Raw genomic sequence first — 23,749 nt, 5'->3', positions numbered from 1 at the left:
TACACGACTATAGGTTTCCGTATAGAAAAGTACGTGCTGAGAGGCAATGAAGTGAAAATTTGTATGATTTATTATTTGATGGCAATTAATTCCTAATATAAGACTAGTGTGGTGTAGGATATAAGAATTAAATAAACTGATGTCTTCTAAATGCTAATCTGTAACTATAGACCAAAACAATGTATTACAAAAAGTGTTCCTTGAAAATCCCTAAAAATTTAAAAATACCAAATTTCTATTCTATTAAAACACCGACAATCAGCAGACATCACGCACACATACACACACACACTTCTCACACGCCCTTTTGCACCCAAACAAACACCATTTGAACAAACCAACATAACAAAAAGAAATGTGTTTACACTTTTTTGGCCATAAGACTAACATGTACAATATCATTTAACGAAAAAGAAATCCCCGTTCATAAAAACTTACATTGTGCAGCCATGGCCAACATCTGTTTACGAAAACTCTCACGAGCTTTACGTAAATCTTCCTCCAGTACTTGTTTATCAGCTGTTAAACGTCTTACATGGGCATGGGTACTTTGTATCATCGAATAGAAAACATTGGCATTACGTTTATTACAATCTCCCCGTTCCAGCCATACGGTTAGCGTTTGAACACCCTTTATAAAGGTATCATTACTGCGTAAGCTTTCCGCCACCAACGAAGCTTCATGATCACTATAATGTGGTATGGGTGGTGGTGATTGAGAACGTAAACGATCCAAGGTACGTTCACGATGTCGCTGTTCCCTCTGTAGCTGACGTTGTTTACATTGATAATCATATTGATCATCTCTGGCCTGGGCATAATCGACATGTAGACGGGCAAAGGTTGTGGTTTGATCGCTACTTGTCGAATTCAAGCGTAAACGATAACCACTTAGATATATGGCTCTATCAATGGATTCTTCATTGCGAAAACGTATGTGGCAAAAATTCTTCTTGGACATGCGTAATGTGGAAATTTCACCACAACTTTCGAAGATTTCGCGTAAAATTTCTTCCGTTATTTGTTCGGGAAGACCACCAACGAAAACCGTGCGGCAGCCGGGAGGTCTTTCTCGAATTGTTGGTGGCGGCGCTGAGGGATTTGGTGGAAATAATATGCAGCTTTTTGTTTTGATTATTTCCTTGACAGGTGCTGCTTGTATGGCGGCATCTAAAACAAAGAAGAGAATATTCAGCCTATATAAAGAACATATGTTTAATTTAATTTACCCCCTCCAGTTGCCACTTGCCCCAGTTTGGATGCATCCCCACCCACAGCAGCAGCAGCTGCTGCAGGATCTGCCAATGCCCCATTACCATAGGCCCCAAATTGCTGCATTTGTTGCATGGCCACTGCCATCATTGTGGTTGACTCGAGTAGATTGTTGGCGGCTGTTTGCTGGTTACCCGCAGCATTTGTTGCCGGTGGAAAAAACATAAAAGCCGGATTGATACCTGGAATTTGCCCAGTCAGTAAACTATTTAAATAGACACTGCCATTGGCAATATTTAAAGCCGTTTTATCAGCAGCTGTCATCTTATTTGCAGCAGTTGCTGACTCATTTCCCATGAAGGAGGCAACTGTGGCGGCAGCAGTTGTGTTTGCCGTTGAAGGTGTTTCATTATCATCATTTTCCAAATCCATTGGAGCAGTACCTTGATTGGGTTTAACTGGCCTGCTGGAAGGACTCAATGAACCCAGTATGGGTGCTGGTGGTGGTTCTGGAGTACGCCTTATATTTGACGTAATGGACTTGGCATTAAAGTTGCTTGCTGCTGCCGTTGTGGAAGTGGTGTTATGTTGTCCCGTTGCAGTGTGAGTTGAGGGATTAACGTTCATGGACATGGCGGCAGCTAAATGGTTGATGAAGTTGTTCTGCGGAGTCATACCGGCCGCTGCGGCTGTGTTGAAAAATGGTACTGTAAATAAACAAACAAAGATATTAAAGATATTTTAAATGTTCAGTTTTAACTTTAGTCGATAGTTTTTATTGCCATTGCTTTTATAATTGTCTTTATTACAAGTCATAATTTTAATAAATATTTTTTTAAGTAAATTAAATAAACTTCTATTTTAAAGTAGGAAAAAGACTGGGTACATGAGGAATGAAATAAATAAATAAAAAACAAGTTAACTAAAACACTAATAAAATAATAAAAGTATACACATGCTGGAGCAAGTTGAGTGTACGGTCTGTGTTATCAATTAATAATGGAATAATATTATGTTATCCGTGTCGTTCCGATTCATGTGACACATTCGAGGGCTTAAATGTCGTTTAGGGGCACCTCTCGGATCGGGCTGAAATTTTTTTTTTTACAGTAGATAGCCCTTGGCATCCTGAATACAACGATATATAATTTTCCGGGGGGAAGTCCATACTTCCCGAGATATGGGTCTTGACATTTCGGAAATTTCGTACTTTCACACCTTTAGGTTGTTTAGGGGCACCTCTCGGATCGGGCTGAAATTTTTACAGTAGATAGTCCTTGGCATCCTGAATACAATACTGTAAAAATTTCAGCCCGATCCGAGAGGTGCCCCTAAACAACCTAAAGGTGTGAAAGTACGAAATTTCCGAAATGTCAAGACCCATATCTCGGGAAGTATGGACTTCCCCCCGGAAAATTATATATCGTTGTATTCAGGATGCCTAGGGCTATCTACTGTAAAAATTTCAGCCCGATCCAAGAGGTGCCCCTAAACAACCTAAAGGTGTGAAAGTACGAAATTTCCGAAATGTCAAGACCCATATCTCGGGAAGTATGGACTTCCCCCCGGAAAATTATATATCGTTGGAATCAGGGTCCCAAGGGCTACCTATGGTAAAAATTTCGGACCGATCCCAGAGGTGCCCCTAAACGACACTTGTTCCCATTCGAGATTAAAGCAGCATTCCCCAGATAAATTCCTTCAGATCAGATTTATCCATAAAAACGATGCACATCTGAGCGTCTGGCATCACTTATCAAACTTAACAGATGTACAAGAATACTACAAGCAAAACAAAGCCGCAAATTACTGCTTGCCTCCCTGTTATATTCGTAAACACAGAATATAACGACCACAACAAATAAGGCAATAAACGAAAACCATAAAAGTAACAGATAAACTGAGGTTTATAAAGCACAACATAAATTGAAAAGAAATATGGCGACATCAAATACCAAATTATTCTTGCTGATTTTTTTTTAAGAAAATGAAATTGCTAAAATTAAGGATTAATTAGTTAATTAGACCAATAACTTGAACATTTTTCAATTGTCTCAAATGTTAATGTTCCTCTATTTCCATTATAAAATAAACCACACATTTCTAATTGGAGGATTTGTTAAAAGAGCCCAGACAGTTATTGGATACTTACACATATTTTCCAATGCTTGTTGACCCAAGTTATTGTAGTTAAAAGCCATATTTTTGTAGGAATTTTTGTGGCTTACAGTTTAATGAATTCTATTAGAACATTTTTGGGGTGTTTAATAATTATTTTAGCCACTTTTTAGATAAAAATATCCAAATTCCACGACGACGTCTATTATAAAATGTTTTACAATTGTTGTTCTTTCTGAATAGATGCCATATTGCAAAGTTAGTAATCTCGTTGCCAGATGTAAACATTTATGGCTAATAGTACGTTTACATTTACAAAATCCACTCGATTTCAGCTGTCAACATCAAATGCAAGATCTATTTAACAGGTCACGTAAGTAGCACAACAACAACTCATTTTTGGCGGAAAATTCTTCAATATGTCAAACTGTTTGTTTACGTTTTCATACAATTTATTCACAATAACAAAAAATTTGACAGATTGAAACCAATCAGCTTGACGTTTTACGCCACCTTTTCATTATTTCATCATGCATCAAATGAGATCTATTGGATTTCAGAAGAGTTCCCAGCAACAAATTTTGGAAGTTGTGCATGTGGAGTTATGATTTCACTACATCCTTCGATGAAGCCCACACGAAGTAATGAAAAATGCACTCCGTTGGATACATTTTATATGCACTTGCTTAATGATCCCTACAAAACACGCCAGTTTGTTAATCTCTAGCCACCTATGCCGGAATAATTTATTCCAAAAACAAAAAAAAGAGTTTTTAAATTTCTAAGAATTTTATTTATTCTGGAATATTTCGCAATGGCTTCCATTTTTATAGCAGTCCTAAGAATTCCTTTAAATTCAATCCAAAGCACTGCATCAAAAGCCGTGATTTGGATCGAAAATGGAATGCATCGTAGCTGTGTGCTGTGGAAGCAAAATGGAGTGCATCCTAGCTGCGCGCTCTCTTGTAAAATTCATAAGTGAATTCATACCCAGCAAAAAATGTTGGAAGTTGTTCAGTAGGTTGATCCCTACCAGCCGCCATTGTAGAACAAACCAGGAGCTAGATTCTTGTTCTATGAAAAATTGAAATGAAAAATATTTGCTTTATACAATTTTTCATTTGACATTTGTTTCCTTTATAAAACTTTTCATTTCAAATTTTCATAGAACAAGAATTGAGCCCCAGGTAAAGTAAACACTACAACAAATACAACTCAACAGCAACCACATGTAGTGGCGCTTGCACCAGTAGCTTAGGGTGTTTTAACTTCCTTAAATAACTTCATTAAATAACATGGAAGACAACGCCATCTATGTGTTTTTAGCATTTGATGGAGGAAATTACCTATCACATTGATGACGTTTTCCCTGCATTTTCATCTTGATAGTTTTCTTTTCTTATTGGAATGGAAACCTTGCTTGGGGATCCTACCGAGGTGACAAGTGCCCGAATCTATAGGAGTTCGGCCATTTTTGCTGCATCATCCATTAGTGTTCGTTGTTAAAAGATTAAATTTTCTATAAATGCCGAAGTTGTTGTGTATTTCTAACCTTAAAAAAAACGAAGTGTTAACTTTATTTGATTTAAAAACATATATAATATATATGTATTTTCTTTTGGCTTGAAGTCATCAAGCACTGATGTGAGTACTTTGATTTTACGGGAATATATTGCAATGAGAATATTTCAACTAAGGTTAACAAATGTTCCATGGTAGAACAAGAAAAGGTAGCAGCAATACCCAGCTGACTGAACTGGGTTGTAGTGTTAGTGTCAAATTCCATTCGACATTTTATGTATTTATTTCTATGTTCGATGTATATTAGGGATATATATATTTTTGAAGAACAAATTTATTCATCAGAAAAAAAAACTATTTCCCATAAAGACGGCTTCATATCATTGACATGTAACCTCCTCCAGGTCCGAACGACATGCCGCACACTAAAACACCGCTTATAGAGGCGGTACAATATTTGTTAATATGTGTGGTATTTTGTTAAACTTGAAAAGAATAAAGCCCTAATAAACATGTGCTTTTTTGTTTTCAAAAGCAAATGATTGAAACAGCTTCTCTTTTTTCAATGAATTACCAGCGACCCGAAACATTTTTGCAAGTATTCTACTTTCTGCGAGAAATTATGCATTTAGTGGAATGATATGGAAACATTCACATTGAAAATCTAACGAGTTTTCATTCATGTTTTCCAAAATATTCAAACAAATGTGAAAAATTATTAGTTTTTTAAATTCCAATAATTTATAGACATTTCCTTGTTTTGTTTACATTTACGTTGACACTAAGGTTTACAAACAAAAACAAATTCCTTTGTGGTTGTTGTTCGAGTTGTATTTGTTGTAGTATTAACTTTACCTTGTATTTGTTCTACCATGCAAATGTTCTTAGATTTTTGGATGCACACACAACAATTCTGCCTTTGAATAACCATTCGTACATTATCCAATTATTTTTGATGTTTAATGCTGAAACATTGATGGTAATGATTGGTACTCTTTTCTTTTGAATTCATCTTCTAATCATTAATTTATCTGGCTTAGGTTTGTTTGTGGTGATCAAAGCTTTTGGGTGAAAAGCAACACACATCATCAATAGCTTTCGCCTCTCTCTCAATTTTTGTCACACCTCCTGTTTGTTGGACCGCATCAAATTAGTTTTTGTCGATCGTCGCAGTATGAACACGTATGATTTGCCAAAGTAGAACGCAAACGGGTTTTATACTTGATGGAAAGAAACGCATATCGTAGAGGAGTTGTGATTGCAAAAATCTAATCAGTGCCTATTTGAATTTGGTCCTTATAAAATTATAATTCGGGAATTCCTCCCGGTAAATTATGAATTATTGATGTGGACTTCCCCGGTTTTTACGTGGAATGTAAACTATAATGAAGAGTTTGGTGAAGACGTGCATATAAACGAATAAAAATACTTTGGAAGCAGTGAAACCTATAATACCGGCTGTAGAATTATCAAAATTGTGAGAAAATTGTAAGTCGATACATACAATAATTAAGTTTGCTTAAAATTGAGGTTAACTTCACAAGATTTATATCATAGTGCGCATGTGGATTATTACCTTCCATTTTTTTCATTATTGTTACAAATTTTAAAGAAGAGATCAACCAAAGTGCAAAAGAGTTAATATAATATCCAGGAAGGGTGGATGGAGAGGAGACAAAAAAAGTCCCGTTGATTCGTGTACAGATCGCTAATCAACGTAGTAACGCCATCAACAGTCCAGGTACAGAAAATTGACAATTAAGTTTAGTGATGATCATTAAGTGTATGATTTACAAGAATTATGTTGATTGGTGATCTTACAGGCATAGGGCTGTTGTTACATTAATAAGTGTTGAGATAGTGCTAACAACATACCTCTGTTAGCTGCGTAACAAATTACCGCATTTAATGTTGACACCAATCTCTCATCTGTACCCTAAAAACATCCACTCTTTTTGGGAGTTCTCCTGATTTAACACAGTTTCGTCTCATCTAGCATTGCCGTATGGATCAGCATTAACTCATCACAAAATTTCTAATATCAACAGTGCAAGTGGCCGTTCTCCGTTCTCATTGAAAGCGCTTTCATCGATGGACAGTGAACCAACTATAACAAAGTGAGTGACTTTATTTATTTTTCTTTTTTTTTTTTTTTTTTTTTTTGATCTGATATTCGGATTATCATCATCATCAGAGTGACATTTTGTTTCCCTTTCGCATTAGTTTGTGAATCAAATTATTGCACAGTAACCATTGTGATTAAGTCTTATAAATAGTTTAATCTACCTTTTTTAGAGATTTATTTAAGAAATGTTAGTCACCCTAAGTCAAGCCTATGTTTTGATGCCCGAATATCAGATGTTTTTTTTTTTGAGATCCTTGAACTTTGCACATACGGAAACTAAATGTACGCGAATTGGGATCTTTCTCCAATTAACTCTGTTGCATGGAGATAGATTTCACTTAATTTACTCTATCTTTCACTTTTAAGTTTTATATTTACTTTCTTTTCTGTAATATAAATTTTTTATATACCCACTTGGGTTTAAAATATTTGCTCTGTACCAGAACCTGCAAGAAGCTACTATTTTTTGCTACGATAACATTTTTTCCTTTATGTTATCGAAACAAATAGTAAAAATTAGTAGATTCTTGCAGTACTGGAACAGACCAATTATTATTCTCATATTATTACTATTTCTTAAATATTATTTATATATTAAGCAGATATTATCTATATTAAGTTTTTTTGAGATGGTTGCCTCATCTTCTTCCTTTTTATTGTTCTTAAAACAATTATTAGATCATGTTGCGACCATATCTATAAGACAAGTTTTGCGATCCACTTCTGGATATTTATGTAATTGAATTTCTCTGTTAAAATATATCAATATGAGTTGTGAGTAAATTTCAAACCCCATCTGTTTGATTCCATAAGGGTAAGCTTGTATTTGGCGCTATAGGGGTCATAACTGAAATCATATGAAAATGGATTGTTTCGACCATGGATGGGAGGGCGTAGTTGACAACAGAACAGCTCGTTGTCCAAGTCACTTGTTTTGATTTCCTTTTTCCTTTTTTTCTCCTAACAGCTCTCTGATGTTGGAAAACTTCCATCATGGCTGACTCTTTCTTATTTTTCACTATGGAAACTCACCTCTGTTTCCGTTTTACTTCTTTCTACTTTGTCCGTTTCCTGTCGGATTCTCTATCCGTTTCCCCTTTTCATGATGTCTTTAAATAGCACGCATACTAATGAGATGAATTTGTTCTTGGCATATTGAGATAATTGGCAATTGGAGCACACTGAACCCCCCCCAACGACGAATACGAAGGCCGGAGTGAAAGTGCGTGCTGGTGCTTTGAGTATTGCCTGTGTAACATCGATCTTTTTTGGCAACAGTTGTATGCTACACACATAGAAATTTGTTTTTGTTCGTAAACGTTAGTGTCAACGTACATGTAAACAAAATAAGGAAATGTCTATAAATTATTAGAATTTGATTGAATATTTTGGAAAACATGAATGAAAATTCGTTACATTTTCAACTTGAATGTTTCCACATCATTCCACTAAATGCATAATTTCTCGCAGAAAGTAGAATTCTTGCAAAAATGTTTAGGGTCGCTGGTAATTCATTGAAAAAAGATGAGCTTTTTCAATCCTTTGCTTTTGAAAACAAAAAACACATGTTTTTTAGGGCTTTATTCTTTTCAAGTTTAACAAAATACCACACATATTAACAAATATTGTACCGCCTCTATAATACCCTAGACAGACGGCAGCGTTAATTTGCATTAACTGCCTTATGTCCAATTTACATTAGCAACTTTTTCGTCATTTGGAGCTATTTCGTCATTTATTTGCTAAAACAGGCAACATTTTGCGTCATTTACCATACAAAAATAAATGACGACAGCTGCGTCATTTATTCTAAACAACGCACGAAAACAGCCCAGTTTTTTTTGTCATAAACTACCAAAAATGCAACTGTTTTATGATGCCTTTGTTTGTTTGTGTGTGTTGTAGAAAAACAAAAATACTCAAACGATGACAAAAGTGAAAATACATGTTTAAAAAATTGCAAAAATTATGTTTTTTTCTTTTGTTTTTAGAGTTTATTTAAGTTATTCGATACACATTTGTGTCGTGAAATTCCTATTTCTCTGAATAAATATAGGTGTGTTCGTTTACTCAAAATTTGTACAAATTGTTACTGGATGTTGTTCGTTTACTCTACAGTACAATGCAAAAGACCTTAGCCGATTACAAGAAGTTACTGGACTTTTACAATTTTGTACAAATTGTTGAGTAAACGAACACACCTTATATTGTGTGCGTGTGTTTGTGTTATTGTATAAGTGTGTACGTGCGATTGTGTGCGTAAGCAAATGACGCAAAAAACAGATGTAAATACACTTCATTTGATTCTAGGATTTCGTAAAACGAAATCATTTAATTCAAAATTGCAAAAAATTCATTCTTGCAAGTTCTTTAAACATTTATTTACACTTTTGTCATCGTTTGAGTATTTTTGTTTTTCTACAACACACACAAACAAACAATGACATCATAAAACAGTTGCATTTTTTGGTAGTTTATGACGAAAAGCAGGGTTGCATATAATAGTATGGTGTTTTCGTGCGTTGTTTAGAAAAAATGACGCAGCTCTCGTCATTTAATTTTGTATGGTAAATGACGCAAAATGTTGCCTGTTTTAGCAAATAAATGACGAAACAGCTCCAAATGACGAAAACGTTGCTAATGTAAATGGACATTAGAGTCAATGTCGAAAGCTGAACTAGTGATGGGAAGTCAACATAAAAAACCTTTAGGATGATGAGGCAAAATCAGATGCGCTTGGATTAATTGGAGAATGGAGAAAGTAAACTCAAATGTGATTGAATTTAATGAAAACTTTTTTATTTGTGTTTATATAATAAAGTTCTTTGTATTATTGTTTTACACAAATAATAAATGCATTTTATATTTTCTGGGATATTTCGCAATGGCTCGCATTTTTATTGCATCTTTAGACTGACTAAAAATGCAATCAGTGCCTTTAAATTCAATGCAAAACACTACATCGAAAATGGACTGCATCCCAGCTGTGTGCTGTGGAAGCAAAATGGAGCGCATCCTAGCTGCGCGCTCTCCTGTAAAACTCATAAGTGAATTCATAGGAAAAGATGTACTCCAACGGCAAGTGTACTGTACACATGTACACATTAAACTGCATCCACGGATGCAAACTTTTTGCTGGGTACATCCACGGATACAAACTTTTTGCTGGGTTTAAATATTTATGTATAAAATAAATAACTTTCTTGATTAATAGTACGTTTAGACTTATAAATCCACTCGATTTCAAATGTCAATTCAATAGTATATACGTCAAATATATCGTAGTTCTAAATCCACTGGATTTTATTTGACGTATATTGTATGGCATTGACAGTTTAAATCATAGTATCCCAGCAAAAAGTTTGCATCCGCGGATGCAGTTTATTCACTACAAGTGTACGGTACATTTGCCGTTGGAGTACATCTTTTCCTATGAATTCACTTATGCCTGATTTAGACTATGCTGGATTTAGCAAATCCAGTGGATTTAAGTTGTCATTTTCATACAACATATGTCAAATAAAGCCAGATAATTGCTAAATCCAGCGTAGTCTAAATGGACTTTTATGAATTTTACAAGAGAGCGCGCAGCTAGGATGCACTCCATTTTGCTTCCACAGCTAGGATGCACTCCATTTCCGATCCAAATCACAGCTTTTGATGTAGTGTTTTGGATTGAATTTAAAGGCACTCTTCGGATTGCATTTTTAATCTATCCAAAGATGCAATTAAAATGTAAGCCATTGCGAAATATCCCAAAATAAATAAAATGCATTTATTATTTGTGTAAAACAAGAACACAAAGAACTTTATTATATAAACACAAATTAAAAAAAGTTTCCATTACATTCAATCACATTTGAGCTTACTTCCTCCGTTCTCCAATTAATCCAAGCGCATCTGATTTTCCTTCATCATCCTAAAGTTGTTTTATGTTGCCTTCCCATCACTAGTTCAGCTTTCGATATGGACTCCAACTCCACTCCATTAAAAATTTCCGACTCGTGAATTACCCCAAAAATGTTCGCAACTTAAGTTGTTATTTCTTTAGGTCTGTACGATAACCCAAAAGTTTGTGCAAATTTGCACAAACTTTTACAAAATGCTGTTCGATAACAAACTTGCAAAGTAAAAGAGAGAAAATTTGGAGACGATCGTGAGAGAATATTGGAGAGTTTTGGAGACTTTTGTTTACAAGTTTTTGCAAGGAAAATTTTTCTTGTAAGAATTTGCAAGTTTGATCAGCTGATTTAAATTCGAATGTTTTGTGGCGGACTTCTTGGCAAAAACATAAATAAACGTTTGGCTATTAAATAAATAGATATAAAAAAGGGAAAAAATTATTAAATAAATTATGGAAAACGGTAATGTAAGTAAAATAAATTATTTTGTAGTTTCTGGTGACTATTTTTTTTAAGGTATCAAATCTCAGCATAAAGCAGTGTATCCATGGAGTAGGAGAAACACAATGTAGACGGCCAGGTATTCCCAACGATATCAATAAATATGTATGCCAAACATCGCACTGCGTCCCAGTATGTTTTATATTTGCATTGGAAAGGGAATTATAGTTGTAGTAACACTAAGGGCCTCGTCACATAAGATGCAGAAATGCTTTCAGCAAGAAAGCCATGCTTCTTATGACACGATAGCCGGGTGGAACTCAGTTCCGGATCATTGGCGCAAGTCAAGTCAACGGGTTTGCCTGCATAAGTCAATCGACCACTATCAAATAAGAACGTGGAAGGAGAGCCACTATATTTGAAGGCACAAGCTACAACATCATTGAAATTTCGTGTCTTGGATTTCCGTGTTGCCCTATCTCATAAACTTTTGTCATAATCCAATCCGCATTCTCGCACTCAGAACAAGATGTAGGAAAGGCCAGAGAAGGAGAGAAGATAATTTTCACATATGTTGACACAAAATCTAATAATATAGCTGTTATGTGTGTACAAGATTTTATGGATCGAAGAAGAATTTTAAAAGGAAAATAAAAAAAAAAATGGTAGACACCTTCAATTGTTAAATTGGAACTCCTTTCCTTTACCGACTCACCTCAGAAAATTATGAAAAAATTACCATAGATAGTGCTTTCTATCCCGATTCCAACCATGTATTGCTTTTGTTGCGGAAATGTATACTTCCCTAGATATGGGCCTGAATAGATCCACAAAGGCGGTAACCTATTCTTCTCTAAATAGACGGCCTTCGGCCGGGATTTATGACTTCTCCTATAGACAGGTGCAAATCTCGGGAATGGGAAGAAAATTTTCGTTTAAATTAGATATTTTTGGAGGTCTATATCTCGGGGAGTATACATACCCTTCAACAAATACATCGTTGAAATCAGTAGAAACATCACTATTTGTGGTAATTTTTTAATAATTTTCTGCGGTGGTTTGCCAACAAGGGCCTTTGTGGAACTTTGGAGTCCTATATCTCGGGAAGTATACATTTCCGCATCAAAAGCAATACATGTTTGGAAACGGGATAAAAATCAGTATCTGTAGTAATTTTTTCCTAATTTTCTGCTGTGGTTTGCCAACATTTTATACAAGGGACTTTGTGGAACTTTTGAGGCCCATATCTCGGGAAGTATACATTTCCGCATCAAAAGCAATTTTTTCATAATTTTCTGAGGTGAGTCGGTAAAGGAAAGATAAGCCGTTAAATTTAATCTTTTCCACCAACTTCTTGTTTATCAAATCAGCTGACTTCTTGCAAATTGGTGTTCGATAACAATCTGCAAATTTTTTGCTTCGAGAGAGTAAAATTGGTGGAGAGAGGTTACTGAGAACTTGCTGAGTGCTTGCAAGTACTTTTTACTTGCGAAGTTATCGTACACACCTTTTATTTTATTACAAATTCTTCGAAATGTATACACTCTTGTTTATCTTTTGAAGAAATGTGTAGGGATCAACCAACTGCTTTTTTTTTTTTCTGTAGGGATCTCTACAGCAACTGCTTATAAAATGTATCGAACGGAGTGCATTTTTTATAACTCTGTTGGACTACATCGAAAGATGTTGTCAAATCATAACGCCAATTGCACAACTTCCAAAATTTTTTGCTGGGATAAGTTTATAGTCTAATACTACGTTTACATTTACGAAATCCACTCGATTTCAACTGTCAATTCCACTCTTGTTTATCTTTTGAAGAAATGTGTAGGGATCAACCAACTGTTTTTTTTTTCTGTAGGGATCTCTACAGCAACTGCTTATAAAATGTATCGAACGGAGTGCATTTTTTATAACTCTGTTGGACTACATCGAAAGATGTTGTCAAATCATAACGCCAATTGCACAACTTCCAAAATTTTTTGCTGGGATAAGTTTATAGTCTAATACTACGTTTACATTTACGAAATCCACTCGATTTCAACTGTCAATTCCTTTGCGCATACGTCAAATGAAAACTCATCTGAAATCCATTGGATTTCATTTGTCGTTTAACCAATGGAATTGACAGTTGAAATCGAGTGGATTTCGTAAATGTAAACCTAACATTACAGGCGTTTAACTTAAAGAACAAACGTGTTTAACAAACTGAATACCTTTTTTCATGGTTTAATAAGAAAGGTTAGCCAAAGCTTTATGACAATTTAAATTTTTTCATTCGAGTATTCCTAAAACTTCAAAACAATATACATAAACTGTGTATGTGTGTGTGTAGTGTTTGAATAATATGCCAACAATTTTAAAAACAATCGAATTCAATGATTTTCAAAATTGTTTTTAGAACATTTGTATGGAACAAATCCTTCAGCTTATCATTGCAACAAACATTTTATCATATCCACAACTCGATTATGTGGAGAAAACTTGGCCCTTCATTCATTTTTCGCGTTTTTTATAAAATTCTCAAAATTGGTATTTTGTAAACAAACCCACTTGTTGCCTTTTTGTTTACAAATTTTGAAGTTTTATGAATTCAGGAAAAACAAGGGTTCTATAGATTTTTTTCATTTAAATCTACCTCTTTACTTATACCATGCCTTTTTTATGTTCCTTTAAAAATATATATATATATGGTCTGTTCCAGTACTACACATTTTTACTCCGATAAAGGGTTGTTTACACCATCTATCAATGTCGTATGAGATGTCAAATTTTCTACCTGCGAATGTTGTACACATAGTGTGACCCATATGAAAATTTTCATGTATCAAAATGATTTGGGAACTCATATGTAAATTTTTCATTTAGGGAGCGCTCTATTTGATACGGCATTCTCGTATGTAAACATAAATTTATAAGCTGTTTTCTGGCATTCTCAAAAAAAAAAAAATGAAAAACAAAATCTTTTAAAAAAGAAAATGGAAAGTTATGTATATTTAAGTATTTAGAAAAGTAAATAAAGGGTGTTTATAATGTTATTTTTAGATCGATTGGTCGAAAGGAGCAGTGTTGGAAATTATTGCTTTGTGGCAAAACATGAATGCCTCTATAACCCCAAAAACCTATTCTACCACATCAAACATGCTAGATATTCATTTTCCTTCAACCAAAATTAAAAATTTGCGCAAATTTTTAACTTAGCAATAAATGTAAACAATGACAAAAACAGCTGTTTTTATATTTATAGGTTATGTCATACGAAAATAACACTTGTAGGTATGAACGCACAAATTGAAAGTTGTATGGATGACGTCAATTTTGACAAACATAGAGAATGTCGAATGGGTGAAAGAAATGACAGCTCATATGACATTGATAGATGGTGTAAACAGCCCTTAACCGATTTTTCCTTTATGTTATCGAAAAAAATAGTGAAAATGTGTAGAAATGTGCAGTACTGGAACAAACCAATATTTAAACATATCTAATGCTTGGTTTACATTTACGAAATCCACTCGATTTCAACTGTCAATTCCTTTGCGTAGACGTCAACTGAAAACTCATCCGAAATCCATTGGATTTCATTTGACGTTTGAGCTATGGAATTGACAGTTGAAATCGAATGGATTTCGTAAATGTAAACTTACTATAAATGTACTTATTTTTTGACGATTTTATAAAATAGATTTGACGATTTTTTTTAACAGCCTGTTTCTGTATGTCGAAGCGAAAATGTTTGCGAATGAAAAACTACCAAACTCGTGTGTTTTCAAATTTGTTTTTATTTTGAAGCAAAAGCAAAGGTAATAATATTTCAAAAGCTAAATTTTGGATGTGCTTCATTCGCACACACTTTCGTTTCGACATACAGAAACAGGTTGTAAAATTCGTCATTTTGACGATTTTCAATAAAGATAATATGGCAGCCCTGTCCATGACAACAAATTATTTTGCACAACGGCTACCCTACCCAATGATGAATCATTTTGACATTTCGAGAAAGATAAAAAGTTTATTTTCTGTTTGCAGTCGTACAAAACAAACAACTTTTGCTAAAAAATAATAAATTTGTTGCAAAAATGTCTGTTAATACAGCCCACGCCAATAATGGCGTACTAATTCATGCTGGAGAATAGTAAGTAGATTTAGTTATACGGATTATTGGCAAATTTCATCATGATTAGATTTGTTTTGCGGTCAAGCAAGACCAATAGAAAAATGCAATTGTGATCGTTGTTAATTGCTCTAAATGAAAATATATGACGTCTTATCAAATAAAATGATGTGTAAATTCCCATAGAAACATAAACATGTCGTTCTAAATGTGTATACTAGATGATATTGTGGGCTAATCTCGTTCTTTCTTTTATTTGTAGTATATTACTCCACAGCGATAATGTTACCATGGAATTTTCTGGTCAAGATGGCTCCATCTTTAAAGGCTCTAAGTCTGGACGAATTTACTTGACTTCGCATCGTATGATTTTCAACAGCAAGAAGTCGGGTGATGAAATGCAATCGTTTAGTGCTCCTTTTATTGCCATGAATGATGTAAGTAATGTGATGGTGACGTTTGTATGTACATTAGTGGGTTACTATAGCTCTGTTCCAGAACTAAAAAGTTTTTACAATTTTTACCACTTTTACACATTTTGCGTTCCCGTACACAAAATTTATATGAAAATCGTTATGACTTTTACAACTTTTACGACTTTTACCACTTTATAAAGTACGGGAACAGGCCATATGCCTCTATGAATAACTTTTTTATTTTGTTCTATATATACAGTCGAACTTCTCTATAACGAACTTCCCTATAACGAAATTGTTTTTAAGGCACAAGTAGAAATTCTCACACAAAATAATATATAACGAATTTATAAATTAATTTATAAAATATAGATTACTGGCGCCGGGACCATATGCGCAAGATATAATCAATACTGAATTGATATAAACTGAATTTAAATATATATACATGTGATACGATACTATAACGAATTTTCTCTATACCGTATTAATTCGTAGGTCCCAAGTGCTACGTTATAGCGAAGTTAGACTGAACATTAAATAAATTGACCTAAAAACGGAATAACAATTTTACTTTGTTTCCTTTCAGGTTGAATTGGAACAACCGGTATTTGGTGCCAATTACATCAAGGGCAAGGTTCGGGCCCAACCGAATGGTAATTTTGTGGGCGAAGTGAAATTTAAACTTTACTTCAAATCTGGCGGTGCCATAGAATATGGCATGGCTTTATTGCGTGCAGCTAAAACAGCTCAAAGCAACTATCATCGTGGTGGTCTACAGGGTGATGATCCACCACCATATACACCCTCGGGTAATTGGCATGAAGCTCCACCACCAGCCTATCAACCACCACCGGGATATTATGGTTGGTTGCCACAGCATGAGGCCTTTAGTGGCCCAGCTCCTAATACGGTGTATCAAAGTGATAGTCCACCACCATATCCTGGTATTGGAGGACGTAAGTATAGATGTTCTTGATGTCTTAGTTCTTTTAAATAATACCTAAACTCGGCTTTTGTTTTGTAATTGGCTTTTCTTTGGTGTTTTTCTAAATTTGGAAAATTTTTAATTTTTATTTTGATAATGTATAGCTCCAGCTTATGGTTCGGCACCCCCATATGGTGGGGCTCCGGGTTATGGTGGAGCTCCAGGTTATGGCGGCGCTCCTGGTTATGGAGCTCCAGGCTATGGCGGCGCTCCTGGTTATGGTGGAGCCCCAGGTTTTGGGGCTCCAGGCTATGGTGGTGCTCCTGGTTATGGAGGCAGCGCTCCTCCTTACGGTGATCCATCCCAACAAAACTTATATCCCTCGGTGCCACCATCACATCCCTATAATCCCACACAACCACAACCTTATAATCCTCCACCACCACAAAGCAACAACCAGGGTTGGGGTGGTTTTTCTGCTCCAGCCAATCAGCCACCACAACAGCAACAACAGCAGCAGCAAAATAATGTCTCAAATAATTCCTCTCAACAACGTGAAGAGCCACCTTCATGGAATGGTTTCTCATTGCCACCAGATGATGATGAACCGGCCCAGCGTCAACAGAATCAAAATCAACAGTCATCAGCACCACCATCACATGCTGGCGGTTATGGAGGTGGGTATCCATCAGGTCCTTCTAATGGAGGTGGAGCTGCTCCTCCTCCATATCCACCTTATCCCAATTATGCACCACCACCAACTAGCGGTTATCCCCCATATCCACCACAACCTTATGGTGGTGGTGGTGGATATCCTCCTTATCCTCCAGCTGCTGGTGGACCACCAGCGGGGGGAATGGGTTTCACTGCACCAAATTATCGTAAGTTTTGTTTTGAATTGTTTTGCAAATTCTTAAGTTTTTTGTTATGTGTTTGTCATTGTTGTCCAACTAACATCCATAAAAACACAAATCATCATATGCTTTTTTAACCTTCATCAGAAATTATCACGACACAATTTTAGAAAGGGGATTTATGGCTTCAAATGTTTCTAAGGACTTGCTTTGTGTAGAGCCGTACCGGCTTTGCAAAATCAAAACATGGATAGTCTGAACATCCCACTTTAGAATAAAAGTCATCTTCAAAAAAGTCTTGGGATGTTAATACCAAATTTTAAGATGAAATTACCTTCATAGTGTCTTTGGGCTTGTATAGTTCTAAAAGTGAAGCTCTTGATCTTTTATTAATGAAAAATGTCAACGAAGTAATAGCTGCCTCTTAACCGAAACTACTTCTTAATAATTGCACTAGTAGCACTTATACACTCCGAACACAGCTACATCTGTGCTAAAACGAATTAACACAACTCGATTCAATAACAATCTAATATTTGTTATATTCTTTCTTTCCAACATTTGGATTTCTTTCAATATGTTTTTTATTTTCTTTTGTTTTTCCCCAACAGGTTATTAAGTCAATTCAACATTACATCAAGCAAGCAACACATTTTCAAACTTAAAAGGTAATCTTGTAGGGATATAAAAAACAACAAAAACTTTAAAAGAACAAAAATTTGAACATATGAGAAAACAAAAGCCGAGCTCTCTTTACGTCGTATTTATTTCATTATTAGCATCTAATTTCTGTTTGCATTTTTTGTTCAAATTTCCAGGCAATACTGGTTACTATCAATACTACTATTATTATTCTCCACCACCACCTCCACAACCAAGAACAGGTGGTTTTATGTTTGTACCACTTATACTTCCACTTGCTTTATAAATACAAAATAAAAAAAGAAAACGAAATTCTTTCTCCAAGTGTGTGTGTGCGTGTAGTGAAACCCATAATATTTTTTTTCGTTCTAACAAAATCTCTAAAGTAATAATATGGAATATGTACCTAGGATCAACTTTAAGCAAACGCATGCAAAATTAGTAACTCTTTTTGAATCTCATCCTCGAATGTAAGCTCTATTTGTTATGTCCTAAGCTAAGAAACTTCCATGTTTCCCTTTTGTTATTTTATTTAAATCGTTGTAAATTAACTGTTATTTTCATTCTTCTTTTAAACAGATTCAAAGGAAGCTGAAGCCTTAGCCAGTGCTTATAATACAACCGAAAATCAACGACCAAGGGGCTCACGTGGAGAAGCTCCACCAGCATATGATGTAAGTAGTAGCCATTACTAATAATTCAGTTAGGTAAAATGTATCTTCGATTCAAACAGAGCAGAAAAGAACAAGTAAAAAAGAATCAGCTAAAAAGCATCAGCCTATGACTGTAAAAGAAAAAAAACGCTAGTGATGGACACAAGATTTACTAAGTAGATCCCTAGTATTAAAAATATATATAACATTCGTAGGTGACACAAAAAGTTTCTAGCGTTAATGTTTAGGTCTCAATTGACTCCGAGGAATCAGCGGTTAGGGGCGTCACCTCAACAATTATGCGGAATGTCTGCTCCGAGGTCTTTTGGTCGGTGCCGAAATACAGAAGAACCATTGATAATGAATTTGTTCCGTTTGCCAAATCCGCAACCACCACATGTCAACATCGTTAAGAATGGGTGCACTTCCGAGGCTACTATGGTCTTAGCCGCCTCCATGACTAATGCGACATCTACCAGCGTGTCCTCAACTTTGTGGTAGACGGAATACGAGACACCAACACAGTCTCCCCAACAACAACAAACGTAGCACTTATCACCACATGTTGTTTTTCAGAGGAGAGGGTCACAGTTCGTCAGACATAACCATCGTATCACAAATTAAGTCACCTGGCAACACGTAATTTTTCTTGGAGCAGATCATCACCCCCCATAATTGTCTCCATTAGCAGACCGCCCGATTTCATCACCTCTGAACGCCGCACTTTCGTCAATCATCGGAAAGCCGATTGGCCGATTTTCAGAGAATTCACTAATCACCGCTTCAGAGATCCGCCCAATCCTTCTGATGTTCGGGTAGGGGAAAGGACGTTCCGAGAACGAAGTGAGACCAAACGCGAATTGAGACCAAACTTCCCAGCAGAAGCGACGGGTTGAGCAAATGAGCGTGATGAGCTTCGTCGAACCAAGCCCAGTGACACCAGATTCAGGGAGCTGACACTGGAAGTTAACAGGTTGGTTGGCGAGCAAAAGCGGAACAAGTGGTTAAATAATATGAAGAGTTCCAACATTGTGGACAACGGTTAAGTCACTCTCGAACCCTGGAAAGAAGGAAGAAGATATGACCTCAGTCACGTTTGGCGACGTTACGTTGACTGACCTAAGAGGGGCGCAAGGTATTTGAATTGACAGCTGGTCGAGCACTCGGGGAGTGACAGGGCGAAGAGAAGAGTACTACATCAGATATCTTCCTGCCAAAGATGAACCACCACAGTTTACAATGGACGATGTTGCGAATGCCATCAGGGACAATAAATCATCCAAAGCGTTGGGCAATGTTGGAATCTCCATGATAATGCTGAAACAGCTGGATGAGCCGAGAGTGGAGTATCCCATTAAAGTTCTCAACCTGTCGCTAGCCACACTCATTGTTTCCGATGTCTGGAAAATGGGCGGGTGGTCCCGCTACTGAACCCTGGCAAGGATGCCAGCAAAAGTGAATCGTACAGGAGGATTTCGCTTTTGTTGGCCGTAGTAAAGGCCCTTGAGGCCTTAGTACCCCCCAGTGTCAAAATAGCTATCCAGCTGCCGATCATCAGCATGGATTCAGTAAGCAGCACAGCACAACAGCAGCACTGCCCGACATCTCCACACATATTTGTCGAGGACTCAACCAGGATAAGCCGTGTGATAGAACAGTGATGGTGGCGCTTGACTAATCAAAAGCCTTTGATACTGTCATGTACTCCACGCTTTTTGAGGACCTGAGCATACAACCCTCCGGTCGAGCCTGAAACGTTGGATAGTCAATTTTATGTATGGACGCCAGTCGTACGTGGAATTCAGGAACAAGAAGTCCAAACTACGGGGTTTGGTGAAACAGGGAAACTGTTCAACAAGGAGGGTGATATCTCCGGAACTGTTTAACCTCTACCTCTTTGCAGATGATTGCACGATCCTGGCGTCAGGTACCTTACATGATGACACCTGTGAAAGATTGAACTCCTATTTAACCGATCTGACCACATTTTCCACGCGAGAAATATGCAGATATCTGCCACTAAATCTACGGCCACTCTGTTCACCACATGGACAGCGCAGGTGGGAAGAGAGTTGAATATCTTGGTCGCTGGTAGAAGAATCCCGACCACAAACTGCCCCAAAATTCTAGGCGTAACTTTCGACAGCACGTTCACATCGTCCTCGCATTCCACAGCTATCTGCGACAAACTGAAAAGTAGGAAAAAGGTCCTCAAGTCCCTAGCCGGCAGCACTTGTGGTGCAGATAAAGAAACCTTGTTGACCACATATAACGCGATAGGTCAGTCCGTGGTGAGCTATGCGGCGCCAGTTTGATCCGCGATTTTATGTGATACGCAATGGAATAATATTCAAGCTTGTCAGAATGCCACCCTGAGAACAGCAACAGGATGTCACCTTATGTCATGAGGAGGCAAAGTTTCTTCCAGTACAGCAAAACAAAGAGATGCTTTCGTTTGGAGTTCTTGTTTGAGTGTTACCGTAAAAGCTATCCCAATCACAATCTGATTGGTGGGTAGGCCCGAAACATTCAGGAAAATCGAGGAGAATATCCACGATCTAGAGGTACAACGTTGAAGGAGAGAACCTCTAGATCAACAGGCATATCAAGCGGGTTTAAATAGCATTCACACGGACGCAGTTGCTAAGGCCATGAGCAAATATAGTGTGAATAAAGTCCTCGGAGTACATCCCCCATCTATCGCAACTGAGGAGCGTCAGCTGCCACGACAAACCAGAGTAGTTTTGGCTCAACTACGCTCGGGATATTGCAGTCGCCTTAATTCTTAGTCCCGGGCCACACTACAGTAATTTCACTGAAATTTTGATATGAAATTATGCGTCTCTAGATCGACGTCCATAGTAGAGTAAAATCATAAAATTGCTGTAGTGGGGAGTTCGATTTAAGAACACCTAATTTCATGAAATTTTTTAATGAAATTCACGCTAGTGTGGACCGGGACTTATAGGGCAAAGATCGATCGCACCGTTCAAAACATTTGCCCGTCATGTGCCCGCACAACACACTGCACCTTTTCAACTGCCCTGCCAAACCTACTCATCTAACTCCAATGGATCTGAGGTTACATCCCATCGAAGCAGCCACATTCCTGAAACTGGAGATAGACCCAGAGCCAGATTGAGCAGAAGAACGAACATACAATAATAAACACTATTGCAACAACAGCAATATGACTTTATATATCGGTGCCAATGTTTCCTTATCACGTGTCACGCAGTGTTTTGAGGACTTTATTCCTGGCGTTCACTTTCTGATTTATATATGTATGATGCAAATCGTGGAGAAGATTATCGAAGTCTACCCCCAGTATTTTCAGATCTATACAATCTTATGGTTGGTGTGTGGTTGTTGTTGTGTTCGTTAATGACGATGGGATTGGTATGTTATGGCGATTGAGTTGGAAGTGGGAGCGAAGATATTGGCGGTGTATGGTAATGCTAATACATACATTTAGTTACTGCAATCTTCAGGTTCCATTTCTGTAAAAATTGGAGGCAGTGATCAAATATCTGAATAAAAAGTTAAGAACTTTTCCGGGAAGATTGTCTCTTGCTTCTATTGTCGTAGAAATTTTGTTGTTGTTTATAGTATTCAATATGTACATTTGGAGAAAAAGGTTATAACATTTCGTCTCTCAATTCGGAGCTCTAACCAGATATCACGAAGTACCACACCTTCAAAGCTCTAGCCAGATCAACTCGAAGTTCCCTGGAGTCATAGTTACGCTTCGAAGATACATTTTATCACACTCCAATGTCTTTTTTTTTGCCTAAGTATATAATTTAACTTTTATTTTTTCTCCTACAATTACAGGATTTGCCACCAACCTACGACAATTCTAATCGTAAAAAATACCAATAAAAATCATATTTTACATCCACCACTAAAAATGCATATAACATGTGCATGTAATATGGACATTCCTCCCAAAGAAGTATAGGAAGAAGCATTGCTTGCTGGGCTTTCAAGTAAAAAATCATTATTTTTATAATCAACCCGAAAATTGTTAATATTTATATTTAATACACTGAATATTGTTATTATTTTTGTTTCTTCTTCTTCCCTATTAAATATATATATTCCCTATTAAACTATATATTTTATATTAATATATAAACACTTGTATGTGAATCAAAAATATATACAATACATAAATAATATGCAGCATCTTATGAAATTCTGTGTGTATGTTCTTTAGAAATATTAGAACTGTGTTGAAATATGTGTCCTTTGTTAATGTATTATTTTTTTTTTAATTTATAAAGATATAAATGAATGGAATGAAAACTTGGGAAAGAAGATAGCAACGATTATAATAAAGGAAAAAAGCTTAACAAAACAAAAGATGCAATAAATGGTTTTGGTTTTTATAAAAAAGGAAGTCAAACAAATTTACAATGCAAGAGATGAGGTTTGGAAACAAGTAAATAATTATGTAAAGGAAAGAAATTCGTTATAGTGGTAATAATAGTTAATATAACCACAAATTGTAAGTAAATTTTTGATTTTTTTCAAATTTAAATTGAAAATCGTACATAAATTGTTGAAAACTGTTCATGCAAACACGAAGAGTCTGTATTGTTTTCAAGTAGAAAGTCATTAATTTTTCGTAGCAATTTCATTCCCCCAAACCCCTCAAAAGGTTAGGTTATGTTAATAACATAACCTTAGTTACAAGAAGAAAAAATCGCATTATTTGAAAATAAATATTTTTTTATATAGAAATCAAAAAATGAATACTTAATGAGAACAAATTAGGTATATAAATAAATAAATGTGAACATACGAACCAAATAAATAAG

The 23,749-nt window shown here is 36.0% G+C and overlaps 2 protein-coding genes across 10 annotated transcripts in view; one reads left to right on the top strand and one right to left on the bottom strand.

Annotated features, from left to right (window-relative positions):
• Window positions 1-3,580, bottom strand: part of LOC141402193 (uncharacterized) — a 28,899-nt gene extending 25,319 nt beyond the window's left edge. The window contains exons 1-3 of the mRNA XM_073983021.1: window positions 3,365-3,580; window positions 1,230-1,919; window positions 439-1,170 (exon numbers count right to left, since the gene is read on the bottom strand). Coding sequence (XP_073839122.1) covers window positions 439-1,170; window positions 1,230-1,919; window positions 3,365-3,413 — 1,471 coding nt within the window. The 5' untranslated portion in view covers window positions 3,414-3,580. The remainder of the gene's footprint in view (window positions 1-438; window positions 1,171-1,229; window positions 1,920-3,364) is intronic.
• Window positions 3,581-6,188: 2,608 nt separating this feature from the next.
• On the top strand, window positions 6,189-23,291 carry Wbp2 (WW domain binding protein 2). 9 transcript variants are annotated; one of them, XR_012412557.1, is made up of 8 exons: window positions 15,269-15,454; window positions 15,696-15,870; window positions 16,439-16,808; window positions 16,942-17,658; window positions 18,243-18,299; window positions 18,450-18,743; window positions 18,853-18,947; window positions 22,761-23,291. XR_012412557.1 is itself a non-coding variant. In XM_073983035.1 (7 exons), exons 2-7 carry the CDS (start codon window positions 6,943-6,945, stop codon window positions 22,806-22,808), a joined length of 1,431 nt encoding a protein of 476 aa, XP_073839136.1. In that variant the 5' UTR covers window positions 6,189-6,339; window positions 6,848-6,942; the 3' UTR covers window positions 22,809-23,291. The 9 variants fall into 9 exon arrangements, 4 of the variants coding, with proteins under 4 accessions (XP_073839136.1, XP_073839135.1, XP_073839137.1 ...); XR_012412559.1 differs by having other exon boundaries at window positions 15,272-15,454; window positions 16,942-17,454; XM_073983035.1 differs by lacking the exons at window positions 15,269-15,454; window positions 18,243-18,299; window positions 18,450-18,743 and adding exons at window positions 6,189-6,339; window positions 6,848-6,968.
• Window positions 23,292-23,749: the final 458 nt, after the last annotated feature.

Source organism: Musca autumnalis, unplaced genomic scaffold (genome assembly GCF_047663935.1).
Source record: "Musca autumnalis isolate F117 unplaced genomic scaffold, ASM4766393v1 scaffold_4, whole genome shotgun sequence".
NCBI classification, from domain to species: domain Eukaryota; kingdom Metazoa; phylum Arthropoda; class Insecta; order Diptera; family Muscidae; genus Musca; species Musca autumnalis.
Note: the sequence above shows the minus strand (reverse complement) of the source record. Positions and strands in the feature narration are given on the sequence as shown.